The sequence below is a fragment of the Sarcophilus harrisii genome, chromosome 2, assembly GCF_902635505.1.
Source record: "Sarcophilus harrisii chromosome 2, mSarHar1.11, whole genome shotgun sequence".
Taxonomy (NCBI): domain Eukaryota; kingdom Metazoa; phylum Chordata; class Mammalia; order Dasyuromorphia; family Dasyuridae; genus Sarcophilus; species Sarcophilus harrisii.
In genome coordinates this window covers 54227215-54248370 of record NC_045427.1, presented here as the reverse complement: position 1 = coordinate 54248370, position 21156 = coordinate 54227215, and the positions used below count along the sequence as shown (strand labels likewise).

Below are 21156 nucleotides of genomic sequence, written 5' to 3'. Positions count from 1 at the left end.
ATCAAATGAATTAAGGTGTGTATAGTGTGTTGTAAATCTTAAAGCCATATACAAATACTTGATGTTATTATTATAATAATAAAATAATTATAACATAATTAAACAGTATTACAAATATTAGATATTAAATAACAAATAAGATAAATATAGCTACATAATTATTAGCTATGATTGTTGTAATAATTATTATTATTTAATTACTTTAAATATCATATATAAGCTCTTTATAAATACTATTATTGTTATAAGTAGCAATAATTACAACACATTTCAAATAATATATAAGCCCTATAAAATTAGCTGTTATACTAGCAATAATTATAACATCAAATATAGTATATATAATAAATTTTATATACAAACAATAATATTGCTCTATATCTATGATCCTATCCCCACAGAGTTGGGAGAACTGAAGTAATATATGTAATAATAATAATTATGCAAGAACAAAATATGTAATGTAATAATAAAAATATATAATAAGATATGTAAAGATATTCATGGAAAATTATCAAATGATTGACAACTCATTCTCTTAAAACCTAGTATGATAGAAGTCAACATAATGCAAAGTAGTGACTATGGAGTCATAAGGCCTGAGTTCAAATTCCAATTCTGTTACTTAATAATTCTATGAGTGGATAAATCAGTCACTCTGTGACTCAGTCTCTTCATCTGTAAAATAAAAAGTTTTGGATTTGATCCCTTCTAGCACAAAATCCTGTTATCTATATAATGTGTACATTGAATCTTATCACAATGCAATCTCTCATGCTCATACCATCAAGTTAACAATAAGCATTTATTGAGCACTTACTATTTGCCCAGAAACTGTGCTAAATGCTGAGAATAATAAATACAAGTAGAAAGATGAAAATACTAAAACAAAGCTGAAAGGGAAGAGAAGATGGTCAAGTGATTGCCATAAGTAAGAGAAACCATGATGGGTCAGAAATTCAGCCTGAAGAAAAATGAAGGCTTCCTCCTTACCATGGAGGTTCTGGGAGTTACCAGCTCATTAGAGAAAGAGACTTCGGGGATAGAAGGTACTTTCAGTGTGAAAAGTCCAAGCTGAAGAGGTTTCTGGGGCTTAATGGAGGAAGTCTGGAGAGTCAGGAGAACAGCCTGGCATGGGAATTTGAGAATGAGAAGTCACATTATAGCCTGGAATCTTGTGTCAGCTAGTTCATCCTCTGCATTTTCCAAATGAGGAAACTGAGAGAGTCCCAGAGAAGGGATGTGTTTTAGCCTTTTAGGTGGGGAGCTGGGCTAGAACCAGCTCTCCTGATTTCCAGTCTTTTTCGGTTTTCATTTCACAGTAGTAAGTATATAATTTCTCCTTGTGTGGGCTCCAACCCAGAACAGCCCTAGGGCAAATTCTGGTCTTTTCAAAAATAACAGAGTAGTGAGTACTGGGAAGAAGTGTCTGTAAATTTGTTCTGACCCGTGAGATTTTTGTTCCGCAGAGAAATGTAGTCAGGCATTTGACGTCTGAATTCCAGAGGAAGAGTAAATAATGTTTGGACAAAAACTGGCTTGCTTTCTCAATCAAGAAAGATTGTCGTTTTTATTAGATAGGTCTTTAGGTCTGTTATAATCTTCCAGAGAAGGTCAAGGGCCTCCTCTGGGAGAGATAAAGAGGCTGGGGAGAACAGACTGTCATTTCCTGTGATTTGCTACAAATGTGCCCTCCTTATTAGCCTGAGTTAAGTAACCAAATTGGTCTTCCCCGGTGGGACTTTTTCTCTCCTTTATTCTTTCCCAAGTTTCTCTCAGTTTGGAAATCTCTTCAGAGTCTGAGATTGAGCCTTTCCCAAGCTTTGACTCAATCAAAGAAAAATATCCAAAATACTGTTACTTATCCTTCATTCTTGAAGACAACCATGACATCAGGGAGGTGACGCCATACCTTGTATGTGAATTGGATTGAAGAGAGGGATTGTCATCAGCCTCATTTTTTTCTCCAGAGCCATCTGGGTCCAGTGGCAAGATATGGATCAGGAGGACTGAAGATGGTCCCGTCCAGAAAGTTACAAACCCTGAATAACCTGAGCCCAGAGTTTAAAGCTAGAAAATCCAGATTAAGGACAAGCAGTGTTTATGCTCACAAGATATTTTGAAAATAGACTCAGAAAGCAAGTCCTTCTAGGGAGTGTGATTGAAGGCTTCCAAGCCAATGTGAGCTGATTATGGAAGTTTCAGCCCTTGGGTTTGAATCTCAGCCTTTGGTACTCTTAGGGGTGTGATGCTGGGCAAATTGCTTCTTGCAGTCTCTTCCTTTGTAAAATGGCACAACTGGATTTGGGATTCTTAATGCAGGGGTCCATAAACTTTTTTCCTTTTAAATATTTTGATAAGCATATTTCAATATCATCAATTTTCTTTGTAATGCTATATATTTTTGTTATGCATTTAAAAATACAATTGTGAGATGGGCTCCATAGACTTGCTTGACCAGGTAACCAAAGGGTTTCTGGACACAAAACAGTTGAGACCCCCTGGACTAAATGATTGCTTTGATGTGGTTTGAGGACCAAAATGATGTAGATAATGTAGACACCAAATAATGGTAGGCTCCAAAATTTGGATTCTGTCACAATGGCCATTCTCTTTGGGAAAGGGTAGCTTTCTTTAGGGGAAGAGGTTACAGACAAAAAGAAGGGATACAATAGACACCAGGAATGGTAAATATGAAATAGAGTGGGAGAGTATATGAAAGATAAGTTCCTCAGTAGAACTCACAATTATCCAGTAGAAAGGAAGTAGAAAGGGAGGGCATGCCTTTAGACTAAATCCTTAACACCCTAAAAGAGTTAGTTAGCTGTAAGAAGGAAAAATGGGGTTGGGAAGCAGAGTGGAGTTAGGGGGGATACTATGTGGCATGGGGGGAGGGAAAAGGCACCACAAGACAGACTGCCATGGCACTGACCCAAAGGAAGGCAACAATCATGGGACGGCCCATAAGTAGATTTTATAGGGAAAATTTAACTTCAGGAAGATGACTGAGATTTCCAACAGTGAGGGGGTCTCAGGGGTTTGAGACAACTTGGATCTGAAACTGGACCACCTCCCCAGAGGGTGAGACCGTGGAGCTAAACAACCTTCTGTCTGCTTGGATCAGGGATCAGTTCTTTAGTTTCTCTTGGTCTAAAACACCATTTAGGATCTTCACCTTCAAGTCCTATTAGTCAATCAACAAGCATTTGTTAAGCACTCTCTGTATATCTGGCACTCTGGTAGATGCTGTCAATACAAAGAAAAAAAAAAAAAGAACAATAGCCTTTGCCTTCATGGAAGCTTGCATTCTATCTGAGGGGATAACTTGTATCTTTCTAATACTTAATAACAATAATTACTGTTATTATAGGAGTCAGTACAAAATCACAGAGATGGGAAATAAAATGTAAGTGCTTGAAACATTCTAACTAAGTTTTGTGACCCTAAAGGTGCAGAGTGAATTTTATTCCTTTTAAAAATGATTGGTTCTGTTTAACATATATTGGATTACTTGCTGTCTGGGGAGTGGGAAGGGGAGGGGAAAAAAATTTGGAACACAAGGTTTTCCAAGGGTGAATGTTGAAAACTATGCATGTGTTTTGAAAATAAAAAGCTTTAAAAAAAAAGAAAAGAAAAATGATCTGGTCTTTGTTTACATCTCAGTCATTTTCTGATATACTTGTCTACAAATAGACATCCAATTAACTTTCCCTTGTAACTGAGAAAAACGATTAGCTTTAACAAAGAGGAATGGTCATTAATTCAGTGACTGGGCTTGTAATATTCCCCATAACCATGTTTCCCCACCAATGAAAAGGTAAAAGCATATTTCTTTTTCTCTTCCTCGGGGCCAAGATCGTACCTCATTTACTTTGGTTCAGGATTCTTTTCACTTATAGTTCTATAAATTAAAATTTTATGTAGCACAGAGGATAGCAAACGCCTCAGGCCTACAACCAGAAAGACTCATCTTTCTGAATTGAAATCCGGCCTCAGATACTTACTGTCTGTGGGATGCTGGGCAAAGGACTTAATCTCTGTTTGCCTCAGTTTCCTCATCTGTAAAATGAGTTGGAGAAAGAAATGGCAAAAGTCTGCTATCTCTGTCAAGAAAACTATTAAAAGGGGTCATAAAGAGTTTGACACAATGACAATGACAATAACAATGATGAATTATAATTTACAGTTGTTGGGTATGTTTTCTTTGTTTATCAGATTTCATTTTAATAAACGATCTTATCTGTCTTGTGAATAGTGAATTTTTAGATGCATGAATTTCATTTTCACCCAAGATTTGTATTAGATGTATGTTAAAGTAGTGATGTCCAATCCTACTGGCAGGGATTTCTGGTATATTCTGATATTTTACCTAAGCTCCATCACAGAAGGAACAGTGGGTGAGGATTCAGACCTGGGACTTTAGTCCTGGCTCTATACATGCACTGTGTGTGATCTTGGAAAAGTCACATTTTCTTTCTGGTATTTAATCTCCTCCTCTAAAAAATAAACAGGTTAGACTGGCCAATGAATCATGTTTATGGAAAACTTTTTTCCCAGCAGCCCTGTGAAATGGAGTGTACCTTAACCCTTATCTCCATTGCGGGAGTGAACAAACTGAGGTTTGGAGATGTTAGGTGCTTGCCTGTGGCTACATAGCTGGTCAATAATCAATAAATATGAATTAAGCCCCTTTTATGTGCCAGGTAGCTACTTCATTTATGAAGTCCCTTCTTCAAAAGAAAAGTGAGATGTACAAATTTAGAGATATCTCCCTCCCTAGTAATGATCATGGAGGGTATTTGTACATGACCTGTGACAAAGCCTTCCAAGATCCTATTAGCATGATCAGCCACAGTTGGACATACTGGGCATTGACTCTAACATTGTGAGGTCATTTTAATTCTCTTTGAGCATGAAGGATAAACAACAGGGATGTGCCCCATGGGCAGCTAGTTGGAGTCAGGAAGACAAGTTTACTAGCTGGGGGACACTGCGCAAGTCACATAACTCTGCCTCAGTTTGTTCATCTGTAAAATGAGTGGGGAAGGAAATGCCTTCAGTATGTTTACCAAGAAAACCCCAAATAGGGTCACAAAAAGTCAGACATGACTGAAATGATCGAACCACAACATGCGTCATATATTGTGCTAATTCTGGGAATAAAAATATGAAAAAGAAAGACAGCCCTGCCCTCAAGAGGGGGGAAAGGGGGAAAGACTGGATCCTTGAGTAATACCCTAAGGACGATAGAGAATAGAACTATTATTTCTTAGCCCCAGAATGAAGGATCGTGACTCCCTTGAGGAAGAAAACACAATCATAACAACCAGAGTGAGACATTTTAGAGTGACAGAAGATGTCAGTCAGATTTTCATGAGGATGGCATTCTGGATGAAAATTCAGAAAGGGAACAGATAGGATTTTGTGAATGACAGACCAAGAGGGAGAGGGATAAATGTTAAACACAACATGTCTGAGTTTGGCTTAACCAGATTAAAATGTAATTGGGTTTTTTAAAAAAATGTAATTGGGCAATATTTAGCAAGAATATGAAAATACAAGAAAACAGATTTATTACACTGAATTGCCCCTCAATAACATTCCATCGCACTTAGGTCTCACGATCTATTTAATCATCTCCAATCTTTGGGCATCCACTTTGTTTCCAGCTTTGTTTGCTCCCATAAAAGGTGTGGCTATAAATGTTTTCATGTTCTTTTATTTCCATGCCTAACAGTGGAACTTCTGAGTCAAAGAGTAGGGGCATTTTAGTCACTTTATTTGCATAATTCCAGAGGGTTTTTTAAACTACTTTAAGATTCTCTTTAAAACAAAGATCCATCTGTTCAACATTAATATTCTTCCAGTGATGCTGGATGGCTTCAAGCCACATTAAAGCAGAGTCTCTGAAAAATTAAAGTTTAGGGTTACCAAAAGGGCACTAGAGAGGCCCTTGGTAGTTGTGTGCAGGCTGTAACACATGACAAATGAACATGAATGGCCCAGGAGGAGAAATAAAAAAGGCTGTCCCCATGGATATTTATCAATTTATTTATCAATGATATTTATCATTGGATGCACATTAGTGAGTGAGAAATGGTCAACTTTTCCTTAATACACTCTAGTTGGCATTCAAAGCTCTTTGCAACTTAACCCCTATCTGATACACTGGCCTTTTTGGCGTTCCTCATATATTAGTGTCCCATATCCCATTTCCATTGGCTGTCTGCCATGTTGGAAATGCTCTTCTTCTTCATCTCTGCTTCCTACACTCCCTGACTTCCTTCAAGACTCAGCTCACACTTCATTTTTCTGTTGGAGGCCTTTCCTGGACACTCCTTCTCCACCCCCCACCCCCCCCCCCAGCTTCTAGGACTTCTTGTCAGATTACCTTTTTCTTCTATGGACTTAGCTATTTATATATCATCTCCTAGGTTAGAATGTTAACTCCTTGAGGGTAGGCACTATTGTTTGTCTTTCTTTGGATCACAAGCATGATATGTGCTATGATAGGTGCTTAATAAATGCTTATCCCCTTCTTTTGTTTGCTTTCTTTTGTACATCACCTCTCATTAGAGCCCCTTCCATTTTGAGCCATCTTTCTTTGCTTCTAGATTTTTCCAATGTTGGCCTCTTTGCAACTTCCACCCCTTACTTTATAGTCTGTCCTATACCAAAGATTTTTCATTTGGAACCAGTAAACTTTTTTAAAATGTAATTTAAAATTTTTAGAAGCAATTAGGGTTAAGTGACGGGCCTAAGGTCTTACAACTAGTAAATATCCGAAGTCGGATTTGAACTCAGGTTCTGCTGACTTCAGAGCTAATATACTATCCACTGTGCCACCTAGCTGCCCTTATACACTTTAAAAATATCTATTTTAATAACCATATATCAACATACTTGGTTTTCTTTCTAATCCAATTTATTCCTTTAAAAACATTATTCTGAGAAAGCATCTATAGGATTGATAAAATTGTCAATGGAAAAGGTCAAAGATCCAAATTATTTGTGAGAACCACAGGTATATAAAGGAGGGAGCCTTTAACAATTCTTAAGCATGGGAGTCACATGATTTTTTAAAAATTGGCATTTTGGCAAAGTAGCAAATAGAGATAGAGAATGGGACTCTGCCAAAATGCCAATTTTTCTCATAAATGGCAAATTTTTGTTGTGGTTTTCACAGCATAGAATACTATGCTTTTTTGTTTGTTTTGTTTTGTTTTGTTTTTTTGCTGAGGCAATTGGAGTTAAGTGACTTGCCCAGGAGTTAAGTGACTGCCTCACAAGCTAGGAAATGTTAAGTGTCTGAGACCAGATTTGAACTCTGGTCCTCCTGACTTCAGGGCTGCTGCTCTATTCATTGTGCTATTTAGCTGCTTCCTTTCTTTCTTTCTTTTTTTTTTTTTTTTTTTTTTGTGTGTGTGTGTATTGATCTTTTTAAAATGAGGAATCAGGGTACATTATAAGAGAGTTGGATGAATCCTTATATTACAAGTGTAAATTCTATACAGTTTTGAGGAGACTCATACATGCTCATGTGCCCTGCATAGGTTGTTTCACATAACTCATGGAGCAGCCAGTGAAACTGGGAGCACCAGTGTGTGGAAATGCATCCTTTAAGTCAATGAGTATTTATTAAGCACCTACTATGTATAGATCACTACACTAAACACTGGACATACAAGGAAAGGAAAAGACAGATCCTTCTCTCAAGGAGTTAATAATGTAATGGAGGAAACAACATGCAAACAATTATGTACAGACAGCTGAGGGGAAGATGGGCTGTGGTGAGGAGATGCTTGAGGCAGGTAGATCACAGCGGGTTCTGTAGTAGTTCAGACATGATCTGGTGAGTATCTGTCCCAGAGTTGGTGACATCATCAGAGAAGAATATGAAATTGTGAAATATGAAAAAGCTATAAAGTAGAAATGGCAGAATTTGGCAACAGATTGGGTTTGGGGTAGGGTAGGATGGGAGAGTAGTGTCAAGGCTGACAGTCACTTTTGAGCCAGTGCAACTGGGAGGATGATGCTCCTTCAAAATCAATAGGGAAAAAAAAACCAAAATCAATACGGAAACTAGAATAAAATGAAGTTTTGGGAGAAGCATAATGAGCTTAATTTGGGAAATGTTGAGTTTAAGATGTCTTTGGAACAGCCATTTTGAGAGATCCACTGGGCAATTGGTTATGTAAGTCAGGATGGTAGATGAGAGTTTAGGTTGGATAAATAAATTTGAGAATCATCAGTATAGAGATGATCATGAAATCCATGGAAGCTGATGGGATCATCAGGGGAAATAGTATTAAGGGAGAAGAGAAGATGGCTCAGATCAGAGCCCTTCGAGACATACCCACAATTAGTAGACTTGACTTCGATGTTTATAAAAGTATTTTCCTCACCCATAATCCTCTGAAGTGGGTAGGATGAAGCCCAGACTTTCCAACCTGGTATCAAAGGCTCTGAACAATATTGCCTTCATCTTTCTTTCTAGTTTTCTCATCAAGTTTTATTATCCCCATACATCCTGTGTCTGCATTTTTGCTCATTCCATCCCTCTGTTTGTAATGCCTCTCCTTATCCTTTCTTCTAGGCTCTTCTCACAGGTTTTGTAGGATGTAGAGCTAGAAGATTCCCCAGATACATCTAATAAAATCCCTTCGTTTTATAGATGCAGAAACCAGGGCTCAGAGAGGGAAATAAAATAGATCACATGGGCAGTTAAACAACAGAGTTGAGATTCAAAATCCCTCTTTCCCAAGAGTCTTTCCTGCTTTCTCTCTGTTACTCCCAATCAGATCCCCCCCCCAAATCTCTTCTCTAAACCTTTTTCACCCTTTATTTTCCTTATCTTATAGATTTTGTACATTTTATCTTATATATATAGTTTATTATAAGCTTATTTAATCTTGCCTGTTAAACTGTCAGTCCCATGAAGATGGACCCCAGGTTTTGTATGTGTGGCTCATTTTTGTATACCCTGCCATATCTTGCACATAATGGGAGCCCCATACCTATTTGCTGAATTGGATCTGAGATACAAAGGGGAAAGTGGATTTGAAATGAAATAATTATAGGACTACAATTCCTTCTGAAACCCAATACAAGGTACAAGAAGAAATAATGTAGGTTTTTGAGAGAAGCAAAAATTGAAGGATCATTCTTTGTACTTAGTTATGGAAGAAGGAAGGCCTGAGGATGAAGATGTCTGAAGATGGATTTGAACACAGAGCTTTTTAACTCCAGGTCTAGTGCTGTATCTAGATGCCAAGTGGTCATCCTACAGGATAGGCAAGTATGGATGGGTTATAAACTGGTAGGAATCCTATCCAATTGATAAGATCATAGAAGTCTTAGAATGTAATCATAAAGTTTAAAAGAAATGTTAGGGCGATTTTCTGTCATCTCATAACAATGTATAAATAAATTCCTTTTTCAACTAGAGAGGATTCTGGATTCCAGAAGGTTGCCCATTTGATAAAGGTAATTGACACTACACAGGAAATATGTCATATCCCTTGGCTATATATAAAAAATAAACAAATCATTTAGTCCTTGAAGACTCTTGGCTTGGGGGCTTTGTAGAGGAAACTCCTATAGGGGCAGAGAAAAGGACTTTCTTTCCTCTCCTCTCCTCCCCTTCCTCATCAACTATGTCAGCAGAACTACTGAACTTGTAGCAAATAATGCCTCTGAGTGGGAGCACAGACACATGCCAAAGGACAAATATAGATACAGAGAAAGAGAAACCCAAGATAGGAAGTGGATTCAAAATGGCCCTTTGCAGCAGAGAGACAATTATGCATTTAAAAAAGGAATAGATCCTGGAACCCCAGCTGTGTGTGGTTCACCCAACAGAGCTGGTGTGCCCAAGGGGAGCCATGTAAAAATTCTGGAAGCAGACAGTGCTCTGTAGTAGTAGCAAGATTTGTCATGGCCATTTGTGTTCTTACATATCTGCTTCATTACTTTAATTTTATGCTCATGTTTCCCCCAGACATACTGTATATTTGTGTCATAGTATATACCAGATTATGCAGAGGGCATTTTTTTTACTATGCCTCTTGAGTAAAATACCTTTGCTAAGAACTTATTAATCCTACTAGATTTCCTACTAATGGAAAAGGCACCAGTAGGGGCTCATGAACTACAGGAATAGGAGCAGTCATTCACAAAGTTGTTCCTAGAACCTGAGGTAGCAGTCACTCTTTGTAAATTCAGTCCTTTAGTACATATTGGGGGGAATATTCCAAAAGGTGTATTAATAATTACATAAAAAATGAAGTTAGTTAAGAATACAATTTTCAAATTGTGCTTAAGGAAAATATGATAGAATAAAAAAGCCCCAGATTAGGAGTCATTAAGATTTGGGTAATGCTCAACTTCATCCAACTTTAAATGTAATAATCCTTTGAGTTTATAAGGTCATTGAATAATTGTATTCAGTTACCAATGGGAATTCCCATAGGTGAAAGTGTCTGGGAGTTACATAGATCCTTGGAAACTGTCTCATCAAGCAAAGATCTTAAACTATCCTGATCCATCAAAGAAGGGAGTTGGAGAAAATAATCACTAAGTTCCCTTTCAGATCTAGAGCTTAAGATCCTATATGAATTTTGTCTTTCTGTTTTGTGGCTGCTGTCATCATGGGGTGCAATGTATGCTCAACTTTCCATCTGAGAATAATTTGTTTTTTCTACACATTTTAGGACCATTTCCAGTTTCTTCATTTTTTTTAATTGAGGAAAGAAAGACAGAAAAAGAGAGGGAAGAAAGGAAGAAAGAAATGGAGAAAGGATGGAAGGAATAGAGAGAGGAGGAGGAAGGAAGGGGGAGGAAGAAGGAAGGGAGGGAGGAAAGTAGGGATAGAGGGAGAAAAGGTGGGAGGGAGGGAAGGAGAGAGGGAACAGAGAAGAAGGGACAAAGGGAAGAAGAATGGGAGGGAGGGAAGGATAGAGGGAGGGAGAGAGAGAGGGAAGAAGGGTGGGAAGAAGGAAGGAAGGGAAAAAGGAAGGAAGGAAGGGAGAGAGGAAGGGAGAAAGGCAGGGAAGGCAGGAATGGAGGGAGGGAAGAAGGGAGGGAGGAGGAAAGAAGGGATAGAGAAGGAAGAAAAGTGGGAGGGAGAGATAGAGGGAAGAAGTGTAGAAGGGAGGGAGGGTAGGAGAAAGTAAAGAAAGGAGAAAAGAAGGAAGGAAGAATTGAAGAAAGGAAGGAAGGAAAAAAACAAGCAATTATTAAGTGCCTACTAAGTTCCAGGCCCTGTGTGAAGCACTTTACAAATATCTCATCTCACTAAAAACCATTACATTGAATTCCCAATCCATATATTTATACCCACCTGCATTTTTTACTTCCTTCACAAGCTAATTGTACAATATTTCAGAGTCTGATTCTTTTTGTACAGCAAAATAACGTTTTGATCATGTATACTTATTGTGTATCTAATTTATATTTTAATGTATTTAACATCTACTGGTCATCCTGCCATCTAGGGGAGGGGGTGGGGGGGGGTAAGAGGTGAAAAATTGGAACAAGAGGTTTGGCAATTGTTAATGCTGTAAAGTTACCCATGCATATAACCTGTAAATAAAAGGCTATTAAATAAAAAAAAAATTAAAAAAATAAAATAAAAAAAAAAATATCTCATCTCATCCTCACACCAAGCTTGGGTGGGAGGTGCTATTTTTATCCCTGAAGATCTGAGTCAGCTAGGTTAAGTGATTTGCCTAGAGCCACACAATTGTCTGAGGACATATTTGAATTCAGGTCTTCTGACTCCAGACCCAGTACTGGTCATTCATCCCAGCTCTAATATATATATTATATAATATATAATGGAGATGATAAACCCAATCCTGTCCCATCTCAGAAGACTGTTTTGAGGATGACATGAGAATATGTGATGTGAAACCCTTTGAAACCACAGAAGATTTGAATGATTAGTTTTTAGGTCAGTGGGAATTCTCTTAGAATTTGGTTATTTGCCTACCTCAGAAATTTCTTGAATCCCTCCTAGAACCTAAACTACAGGAAAGAAAGTTCTGGGACTTATTTCTGTTTTTTTCCCCTACATCTTGTAAAATAGTCTATAAACCATGTTGTCATTGTTGAGTTATTTCAATTGTGTCCAATTCTTCATGACCCCACTTAGGTTTTTCTTGGCAAAGCTACCGGAGTGGTTTGCCATTTCCTTCTCCAGCTCATTTTACAGACGGGAAACTGAGGCAAGCAGGTGATTTGTGATTTGCCCAGAGTCACATAGCTAAGAAGTGTCTGAGGCTAGATTTGAACTCATGAAAGTAACTATTCTGTTTCCAGGCCCTGCCTTCTAAGCACTATGACGCCACCTAACTGTCCCTGTACAGCATAGTACATCAAAAATTAATACAATTTTGTTGAATGATTTTACAAAGCATACACATCTTCATTCACATATATATATATATATATATATATATATATATATACTGAACTTAGCAAACACTAAAGTAAACAGCCACTTCCAGAAATATTATAGAAGAAAAAAGATCATTGCTCATGGCAAATATCCATTCTTAGAGTTAACCAAAAATGATCTCATCCTTTCTTCAAAAACTCACCAGAATATTATTGTATAGTACATGAAATAGCAAGAAATACTTAACCTTTTGTCATACCTTCCCGAATTGCAATAATTCTCGGTTATTCACAAGCATTTGTTGTAAGATTTTATTTCTAAGATTCTTACCTCATCTGTGCCATAAAGTCACGGAAGACACGTTTGATTGTTCCCTAAAAGTATAAGGGAACTTCCCAAATGGATAATATTCACCAGGCTCATTTTTGCTGTTCTTGCACAGAAAACTGACTCACAGCATTTTGGCCAATTGAAAATGACTTTAGCTTCTAATCTTAATTTACTTGGAACTTTCAAGTGATGAAGCTTGAGAAAAACACATAGAGCAGAAAACTTAGCCTCCCTCTCTTAGGTACATATAAGCAATGTACTCTTTAATCATTTCCAAAGCAGGGAGCTTAGTCTGTCAGATTAACATGCAAATAATATTGTGATGAGCTTGTTTGAGTACCATTTCATTAATTCCATAGGAAATGAGCTAATAGGGAAAGGAATTAAATTGTTTCTTCTGCTTACATCCTGGAAATTACTGATCACAGTCTAGCAATTAGACAGTAAATGACTACTTCTCTAAGCTGTGGGAAATATGGTAGACAAAGTGTTGAGCCTAGAGTCAAGAAGAGTCATTATCTTCATGAGTTCAAATCTGGCCTCAGACTAATTATGTAACCTTAAGTAAGTCACTTAAATTGTTTATCTTTCCTCAGTTTCCTCATCTGTAAAAATTAGCTTAAGAAGGAAATGTCGAACAACTCCAGTATCTTCTCCATGAAAGCCTCACATAGAGACATGACTAAAATCAACTGAACAACTGTTAAACTCAGAATAGAAATCCTACTTTGTCACTGCTTAGCCAATGACCTTAAACAAATCACTTTGGTGCAATTCATCCAGTTGAGTACAAGGAAGCAATAGATAAAAAAGAAGACCTAGACTCAAATCCTGAATCTTCTCATTGTCTGTTTTTGTCATGGGCAAGACAACGAATCCCACAGAATCCCAGAATTTCAGAATTGAAAAGAACCTCAGAGGCCATTTAATCCAACTTGAACCTTGATAAATAATAATTAATATTCATATAGCACTTTACATGTATTATCCCATTTCAGCCTTATGGTATCCCTGGGTGATAAAATAATATTATTATGGACATTTTAATAAGGTAGAAACAGGAAAGTTAAATGACTTTCCAGAGATGCCCAGCTAGTTGATATCTCAGACAGGCTTTAAAATTAGGTCTTTTTGACATCCAGCTGAATGCTCTGTCCCCGGTACCACTAAGCTGTTAGTAAGAATCTCACTCTGCTTGATGATCTCCAATGAGGAGGAACCCACTACCTTCTAAGGCAGCCCATTCCATGTTGGGAGCATTTTAATTGTGAAAATCCTTTCCCTTCTATTGAGCCTAAACTGATCTCACTAATTTTCTGCAAAATCTAGGTTTTGGACTAGATAGAAATTTCCTTTCAGTTTTATCAGTCTGTTTCTAGTCATTGACAAAACTGCAGTTGCCCCAACTGAAACCTTCTGCAGGGAACTGAAAGCCGTCTACCAGGTTTGTTAATAATACCACCTCCGACGCTCCTTGTTTTTAAAGGTAAAACTGAGGGGGCTCACTTAATCCTCTCTTTGGAGAGTCAAACAAGCCCCCTTTAAAATGCAGAGAGCACTCCTTTGCCACAGACTGGGGGGGTCCCTTCCTTCAGCATCCTTTTCTCATCCTTTCTCTTCCCTAATAACACCGTCACCTCTGCCTGTCCTTATCAACTTTCCCCTGAATCAACAAAGTCTTCTTCTGACAAACATCTCACTATTTGTTGTGTTACTACTGGGATGGAATACTGGAGTTAGAATTAGGAGGATGGAGACCTGTGGGGGATGCTGATTAGAATTATGTGACTGGGGAGATGGGACTCATAATATCTGTGGTAGACCTTTGGGACATTTGAGATAATGTGCATACAGTCTTTTGAAAAAAACTTTGGCAGTGAGGTATTTCAGTGGATAGAGTGCTGAACACAGCTTCAAGAGAATCTGAATTTGAATAGTGCCCCAGGCATTTACTCACTGTGTAACCCTGGGCAGGTCATTAATGTCTCTGTGCCTCAGTGCTCTCATCTGTAAAATGGGAACAATAATCGCACCTACCTTTTAGGATTATTGTAAAGATCAAATTAGATAACAAATGTGAAGTGCTTTCAAGCCTACTAGCTACTACTACTACTATTATATTATTTATAATATTACAATTGTTATATTATCATATATGATATAAATATCACTTAAGATTATCTTAGTACTGATACTTATAGAAGGGAAAGATCAGATATTAAGAGCTGAAAATAAATTTAGGATTCATCTAGTCAACCCTTTTGTTTTACAAAATCCTGAGAAAGATGAAATGAGTTATTCATGGTCATATTATTAGTAAGGGTCAGAGTCAGAATTTGAACTCAGATCTTCTGGTTGCACATATACCTTCTTCCCACTATGAGGGACAAAAAGAAAACATTTGGAAGAATAGGAAATATCCGCAAACTCAGGATAATATTTGAATACAAAAAACACTTGAAGGACCATACAGTCCAACCTCCATAACTGAGGTTTGAGGAGTTTGAATGATTTGTTGAAAGTCACTGTGAGTAGTATCAGAGGCAGAATTTGAACTCACATATTCAAGGTTCTTGTTGCTTTGCCACAACTTTCCTCTAGCTGGGATATCAGAGCACTACATTTGTAGTCAGAGGTCCTGAATTTGAATCCTGCTTCTTTTGCTTGATACCTAGATAATCTAAGGTAATTCATTGTCCTGCTCTAGCTTTCAGTTTTCCTATTTATAAATGAAGGAAGCAGGTCCTTTCAACTCTAAAATCCCATCATCCTAGGTTATGCCAGATGAATTTTCCCTGGGATATTCAAGTTTTTTCCAGGAAATAAAAGTTTAGATCTATTTAAATTTAAAATTTATTTTTATTTATTTTAAAATTTTAAGTTTCAGGAAAAGTAAAAGATTTTTTTTTCTTCTGGCTTAATTTTTTTGGATTCTTTCCCTCTTAGGTCTTCCTGTTGCTGCCTGAATGTTCTAAGTCTATGTTGATGGGAGCTCAGAGATGATGGAAAGTAGGATCATGAGATTTAGAGTTTAAAGGAACCCTAGAGATGAGAGGGTTCACATATAGACTGAAGAATCATGGACTTAAAGCTAGAAAGGACATCAAGGGGTATTTACTGACTTTTAAAAATAAGGAGACTGAAGTTCATAGACATTAAATCATTTACATAAGTAGCAACAGTCAGAACACAAACTTAAAGCCTCTGACTTTACTCTGGTATTTTTTTCCATTCCACTATCCTGGACCTCAGTTTCCCTGTCTGTAAAATAGGGTTGGGGTAGAAGTGATTTTCTCCAGATCACACATTTCGAGAGGCAGGATTCAAGTCCAAAACAAATCTTCTGGGAGGTTCTAGGTTCAAATTCTAGCTTTCCTTCTTCCTGGTACCTTCCAGGTACATTCATTAGATTAAAAGTTCCTTGAAGGCAGGAACTATCTTTTACCTTCTTTTGTATCCCCAAAGTCTAGCATAGTGCCTTGTGCTCAATGAATGTTTATTGTCTTGCTGTGTATCCCTGGGCAAGTCACTTTATCCCAATTGTCTCAGCAAAAAAAAAAAAAAAAAAAAAAAAAGTTTATTGAATGATTCAAAACTAGCTAGAATAAAATTTCTCTAGATACGGGAAGGGAACAGAGTTTCAGATATCTCTTTCATGCAACAAGATAGGAATAGATACTTTCTCTGAGTTCCTCGTGGCTCAAGTTCAGAAATTCTTTGAAAAAACTTTTGCTTTCTATTAATAACTGCTAAACAATCCCAAGTGCCTCACTAAAAAAAATGGGTGCGGTAGGTAGATGGAGCTGAGGGACCTGAGTTCAAATCCAGCTTCAGATATTTAATATTTAGCTGGGTGATCTTGGATAAGTCACACACAATAATAATCACAATCCTACAAAATCAGACGAGCTCAGACAAGCATTGTGCTGTATTCCTCAGAGGGAAGTGAAGGTTGGGAAGCAAACTTGGAATCAAAGCAGATCTTAGCTCCCTCAAGGCTCCATTCATGATACCTCCTTCTGTCATCTTTGAGTGGCTTCCAAGGTCAGAGGAGAGCCAGAGGACTCATCTCATCCAGGCTAGGTCTGTTGATTTCTCAGTCCATTACTGAAGATGAGAGTGAAGACTTCAGAGGATAAAAGAGGGAAGAGATTTTTACTGAAAGAAAATAGGTCACAATTCATTACTTTAAAAAGTGGGAAAGCACTTAGCAGCCTGGGATTCAGTGTGCTCCAATGAGGTAGATGGACTAGATCAGGGATTCATATCCTTTTTTTTTTAATGTTCTAGACACCTTTTCCAGTCTGTTGTAGCCAGTAGATCCCTTCTCAAAATAATCTTTTCAAGGGCATAAAAAAGATGCATGAAACTACTAAGGAAACTAATTTTATTAAAATATAGTTATCAAAATATGTATAATTTTTAAGAACTGAGTTCACAGGCCCCAGTTTGATAGAATCCATAAACTGGAGAGTCTCCAAAGGTCTCATTCAGTTCTGCTGTCTTATGACTCTGAAATGAATTTGAAATTAAAAAAAAATAAAGGAGGGGACAGTTAGGTGATGCAATGGATAGAGCATTGGCTCTGGAGATGGGAGGAATTGAGTTCAAATGTGACCAGATATTTACTATCTGTGTGACTCTGGGCAAGACATTTAATCCCAACTGCCTCCATAAATAAATAAATAAATAAACAACTCAGGCAAGCTGCATTTCAGTCCAGGGTTGTAGCAATATTGCCCTGTTTGAGGATCCCCAGGTCCCTAATTCCTTATATGCTCTACAACTATTTTCATATAAGTTTCTTGCTGGATCTTCTGTTTTTGACATAGGATCCTAAATTTAAAGTAGAAGTTCTTGAGCTGGAAGGTCTGTGAACTGGTGAAAGTGGTTTTCTTTGTAATCATGTATACATATGTGAGGGATATAGAAGACCCTTACCCAAAATGACTACTCAGAGATCACTCAGGAGAAGGCAGAAAAGTTGTTTATTGAAAACCTCTGGAGGATGAGCCCTTCTACCATGAGCTTTCTCTTTCTTATCTCATGATGGGATGGCTCATCCTCCAGAGGTTTTATCTTTATCCAGAGTTTAAATCTTTAAAACTTTCATCAAATAGCTACTGTCTACAACAGTAATGTCAAACTGAAATTGAAATGAGGGGTGGGGCATGTGGCCCTGTGATTAATGCCTTTGACCCACAAGGTCCTTGTATTTAGCATGAGGGATACAAAGATAGATTTGACACAGATCCTCTCCTCATCATTTAAAAAGAGAGGATCTTATTTTTTAGAAAGGAAGAAAGACATTTCATCATAAAGAAAAGTCACCTAGTCTTTTTAGATCTTGGTTTTCTTATCTGTAAATGTAGAAATTACACAAAATAATTTCTCAGTTTTCTTTAAAATCTAATTGCAAGAATATTTGTACTATGATAGTTTAATGAATTAATGAACACATGAACGTAATCCTATGTGTGAATGAGAAGTCCAAGTAAAGTGCTTAATTATGTAATGAGAAAGTGATCACATTTATCTTAGGAAGGTTCAAGAAAGACTTTACAGAGGAAGTAACATCTGTCTTGAGAATTGAGAAAAAGAGAGGAACCTTGAGAAACAGAGAAGCCATTATAGGCAGTAGAGTATGAGCAAAGAAACAGGATAAGGCAGGATGGATACCAGAGACTGAAAATAGTAATAATGAGAATTAGCACTTATATAATATCTTAAGGATTTTTCCTTATTATCTCATTTGATCTTTACAACATCCTAATAAAGTAAGTGCTATTAATATTCCCATTTTACAGATGAAGAAATTGTTGCTCAATGGTTAAAAGTGATTTGCCTAGAGTCACATAAGTAGTATCTGAGGCAGACTGAATTCATACCTAGGATTCCAAGTCTGCTGTTACTAGTGGTACTAGTTACTAGTGGCTGTAATATAAAGTAAATGAAGTGAAGTTATATGAGAAAAAAAAAAACTAGAAAGTTAAGTTGGAGCCATATTCTAGAAAGTCTTAAATGCCAAGATCAGGAATTTAGATTTTTATGATTTAGGAAGATTTTTTTCCTTTTGCTGAGGCAATTGAGGTTAAATGACTTGCCCAGGGTCCCACAGCCAGGAAGTTTTAAGTGTCTGAGGTCAAATTTGAACTCAGGTCCTCCTGACTTCAGGGCTGGAGCTCTATCCACTGCACCACCTAGCTATTCCCTGGGAAGACTTTTTAAATGGTATTGGTGTGAAGGATAAAGTGCAAAAAAAAAAAAAAAGACATTGGAGAAAGGAAGAACAATTGGGAGTCTATCATCATAGATTGGGGGAAGGGGGAAGGAAAGAGAGCCTAAATAAGATAGTTGCAGTAGGATGGTCCATACCTTCATAAATGTACTGTTTCATAATGCACATTATATTTCCATTTTACTCAGGATGAATATCTTTCTCTCTCATTCTGTCTTTCTTTGGGGGAATCAAGGATTATGAATACCCCCTCCATTCTCAAGGTAGCCATCATCCCCGGAATGAGCGCTGTCCCCCACCCCCCCAAACATTACCCAAAGGGGCTTGTGAAGTGACCAGATGCCGCTCAGATTCGGTGTGTGAAAGGCACAAGCGTTGCTGCTTCAATGGGTGCACCTACGCCTGCCTGGAATCAGTGCAGCCTCCACCAGGTAAGGGTCCCTGCTGGGGTCGAGGGGAGCTCCTTGATGAGCAGCTCCATAATGGGGATGGAGGTGAGGAATGGGGCAGGGAGAGAAGCCCTTTACATCATTTTGTGGCTTCTATATCATTTTGTAAATGCATAAATGTAAATTTTAATGCCCCAAATCTCATCCTCCTTCATACAGCTGGCAGTGAATGAGTGAATGAATGCAAATCCCATGTGTTGAAACAGAGGCTCAAAGTCTCAGGGAAATAAATGGGATTTAGGAAGTAAACTTATTAAATGCAGGGTGAGGAAACAAAAATGTTTAACCCCATCCAGATCATTAAAATGTCTGCCAGGATCCCAGCAGCGTCACTCAGAAGAGATCATGAGAGGTAAGTGGGGGCAGCAAGCTGGTACCAGGGTGCATAGAGTGCCGGATCTAAGAGTCAGGAAAATCTGAGTTCAGATCTGTAAAATGAAAGGGCTGGGATGACCACTTAGATCCCCTCTAGTTCTAAATTCCATGATCCCTACTGAATGCTCTCAGTGGGAGAACTGTATTTTTCTGTTGTCATGTCCACCATGGAACCAGGTTGCCTGCAGTCCATTTCCAGTCCCCTGTGATAGGATTTCAGCTACCCTCTCCCCCAAATTTCCTCATCCTGACAAGTGCATGGAAATTCTGAGATGCTCAGAGAGTATAAGGACTAACAAAAGAGGATGTGGAGATGTCATACTTTCTTTAAACTGCCGTTAGCCACTGAGATGCCTTAGTATGGTTACTTGTCAGGGCCATTCCTGAGAGTGTAACAGAGCATGATGGACAGTGAGTGTGGGGACACCAGATCCTAAAAGGGTAAGGAAGGACCTCTTGGCTTGGGGGAATAGCACTTTAAAATTTGCAAAGCATTTTATATATTTTGTCTCATTTGATCCTCACAACATCCTTGGGAGGCAAGAGGGTATTATGACACCCATTTTACAGAATGAGGATGGGGAATGGATGTACTGGAAAATAAAGGGCCTTTATTTCCTATTCGGTAAAGCTGGCCTACTTGCTAAGAGCCCGTTAAGGTAAATAATGTCTTGCCTTTGTGGAATGCTCATCACAATGCTGCTGAGAGCATTCCATAAACCCTATTTATTTTTCCCATTGAAAAGGGTATTGAGAAAATATTTCCCCTTGAGAAGTTGCATTTAGGAGAAATCATTACCAGCCATCACAGTAAGGTGGTGACAGAATTAGAAATAACAGCTCATTTTCAGACTAACTTCAAAGTCATGGGGAAGGACACAGCACCCATTTAATTCCTGTTCCTGATTGTATGCTTTCCCATTTCCACTTCACCCCTCTTGAGGTGAGCAGTTTCTTTTTCCTCCTTTTCTTCTTTTGATCCTCCCTCCTTTCTTCCTTTTATTCTTTTCCTCCCTCCCTTCTCTTCCTTCCTTTCGTCCTTCTCTCCCTTTCTCCATTCCTTCCTTTTATCCTTCCATCCTTCTTTTCTTTTTCCTTTCCTTTGTTTTTTCCTTTATTCTCCCTCCCTCCCTCTTTTTCTTCCTCCCTCCCTTCCTTCCTTCTTCCCTTCCTTTCTCCCTCCCTCCTTTCCTTGCTCTTTCCCTCCTTCCTTCCCTTCCTCTCTCTCTCCTTCCTTCTTTCCATTCACCCATGTCTCCTTTCCTTCCTTTCTCTTTTTCTCCCTCCTTTCTTTCTTTCTTTCTTTTTTCTTTCTTTCTTTTTCTTCCTTCCTTCCTTCCCTCCCTCCTTTCTTTCTTTCTTTC

The 21156-nt window shown here is 38.0% G+C and overlaps 1 protein-coding gene across 2 annotated transcripts in view; it reads left to right on the top strand.

The window, feature by feature from the left end:
- WFDC1 (WAP four-disulfide core domain 1) overlaps positions 1–21156 on the top strand; it is a 38126-nt gene that overhangs the window by 4861 nt on the left and 12109 nt on the right. For both annotated transcript variants that reach the window (XM_031950200.1, XM_031950199.1), the window contains exon 2: positions 19204–19399. In XM_031950200.1, coding sequence (XP_031806060.1) covers positions 19204–19399 — 196 coding nt within the window. The remainder of the gene's footprint in view (positions 1–19203; positions 19400–21156) is intronic.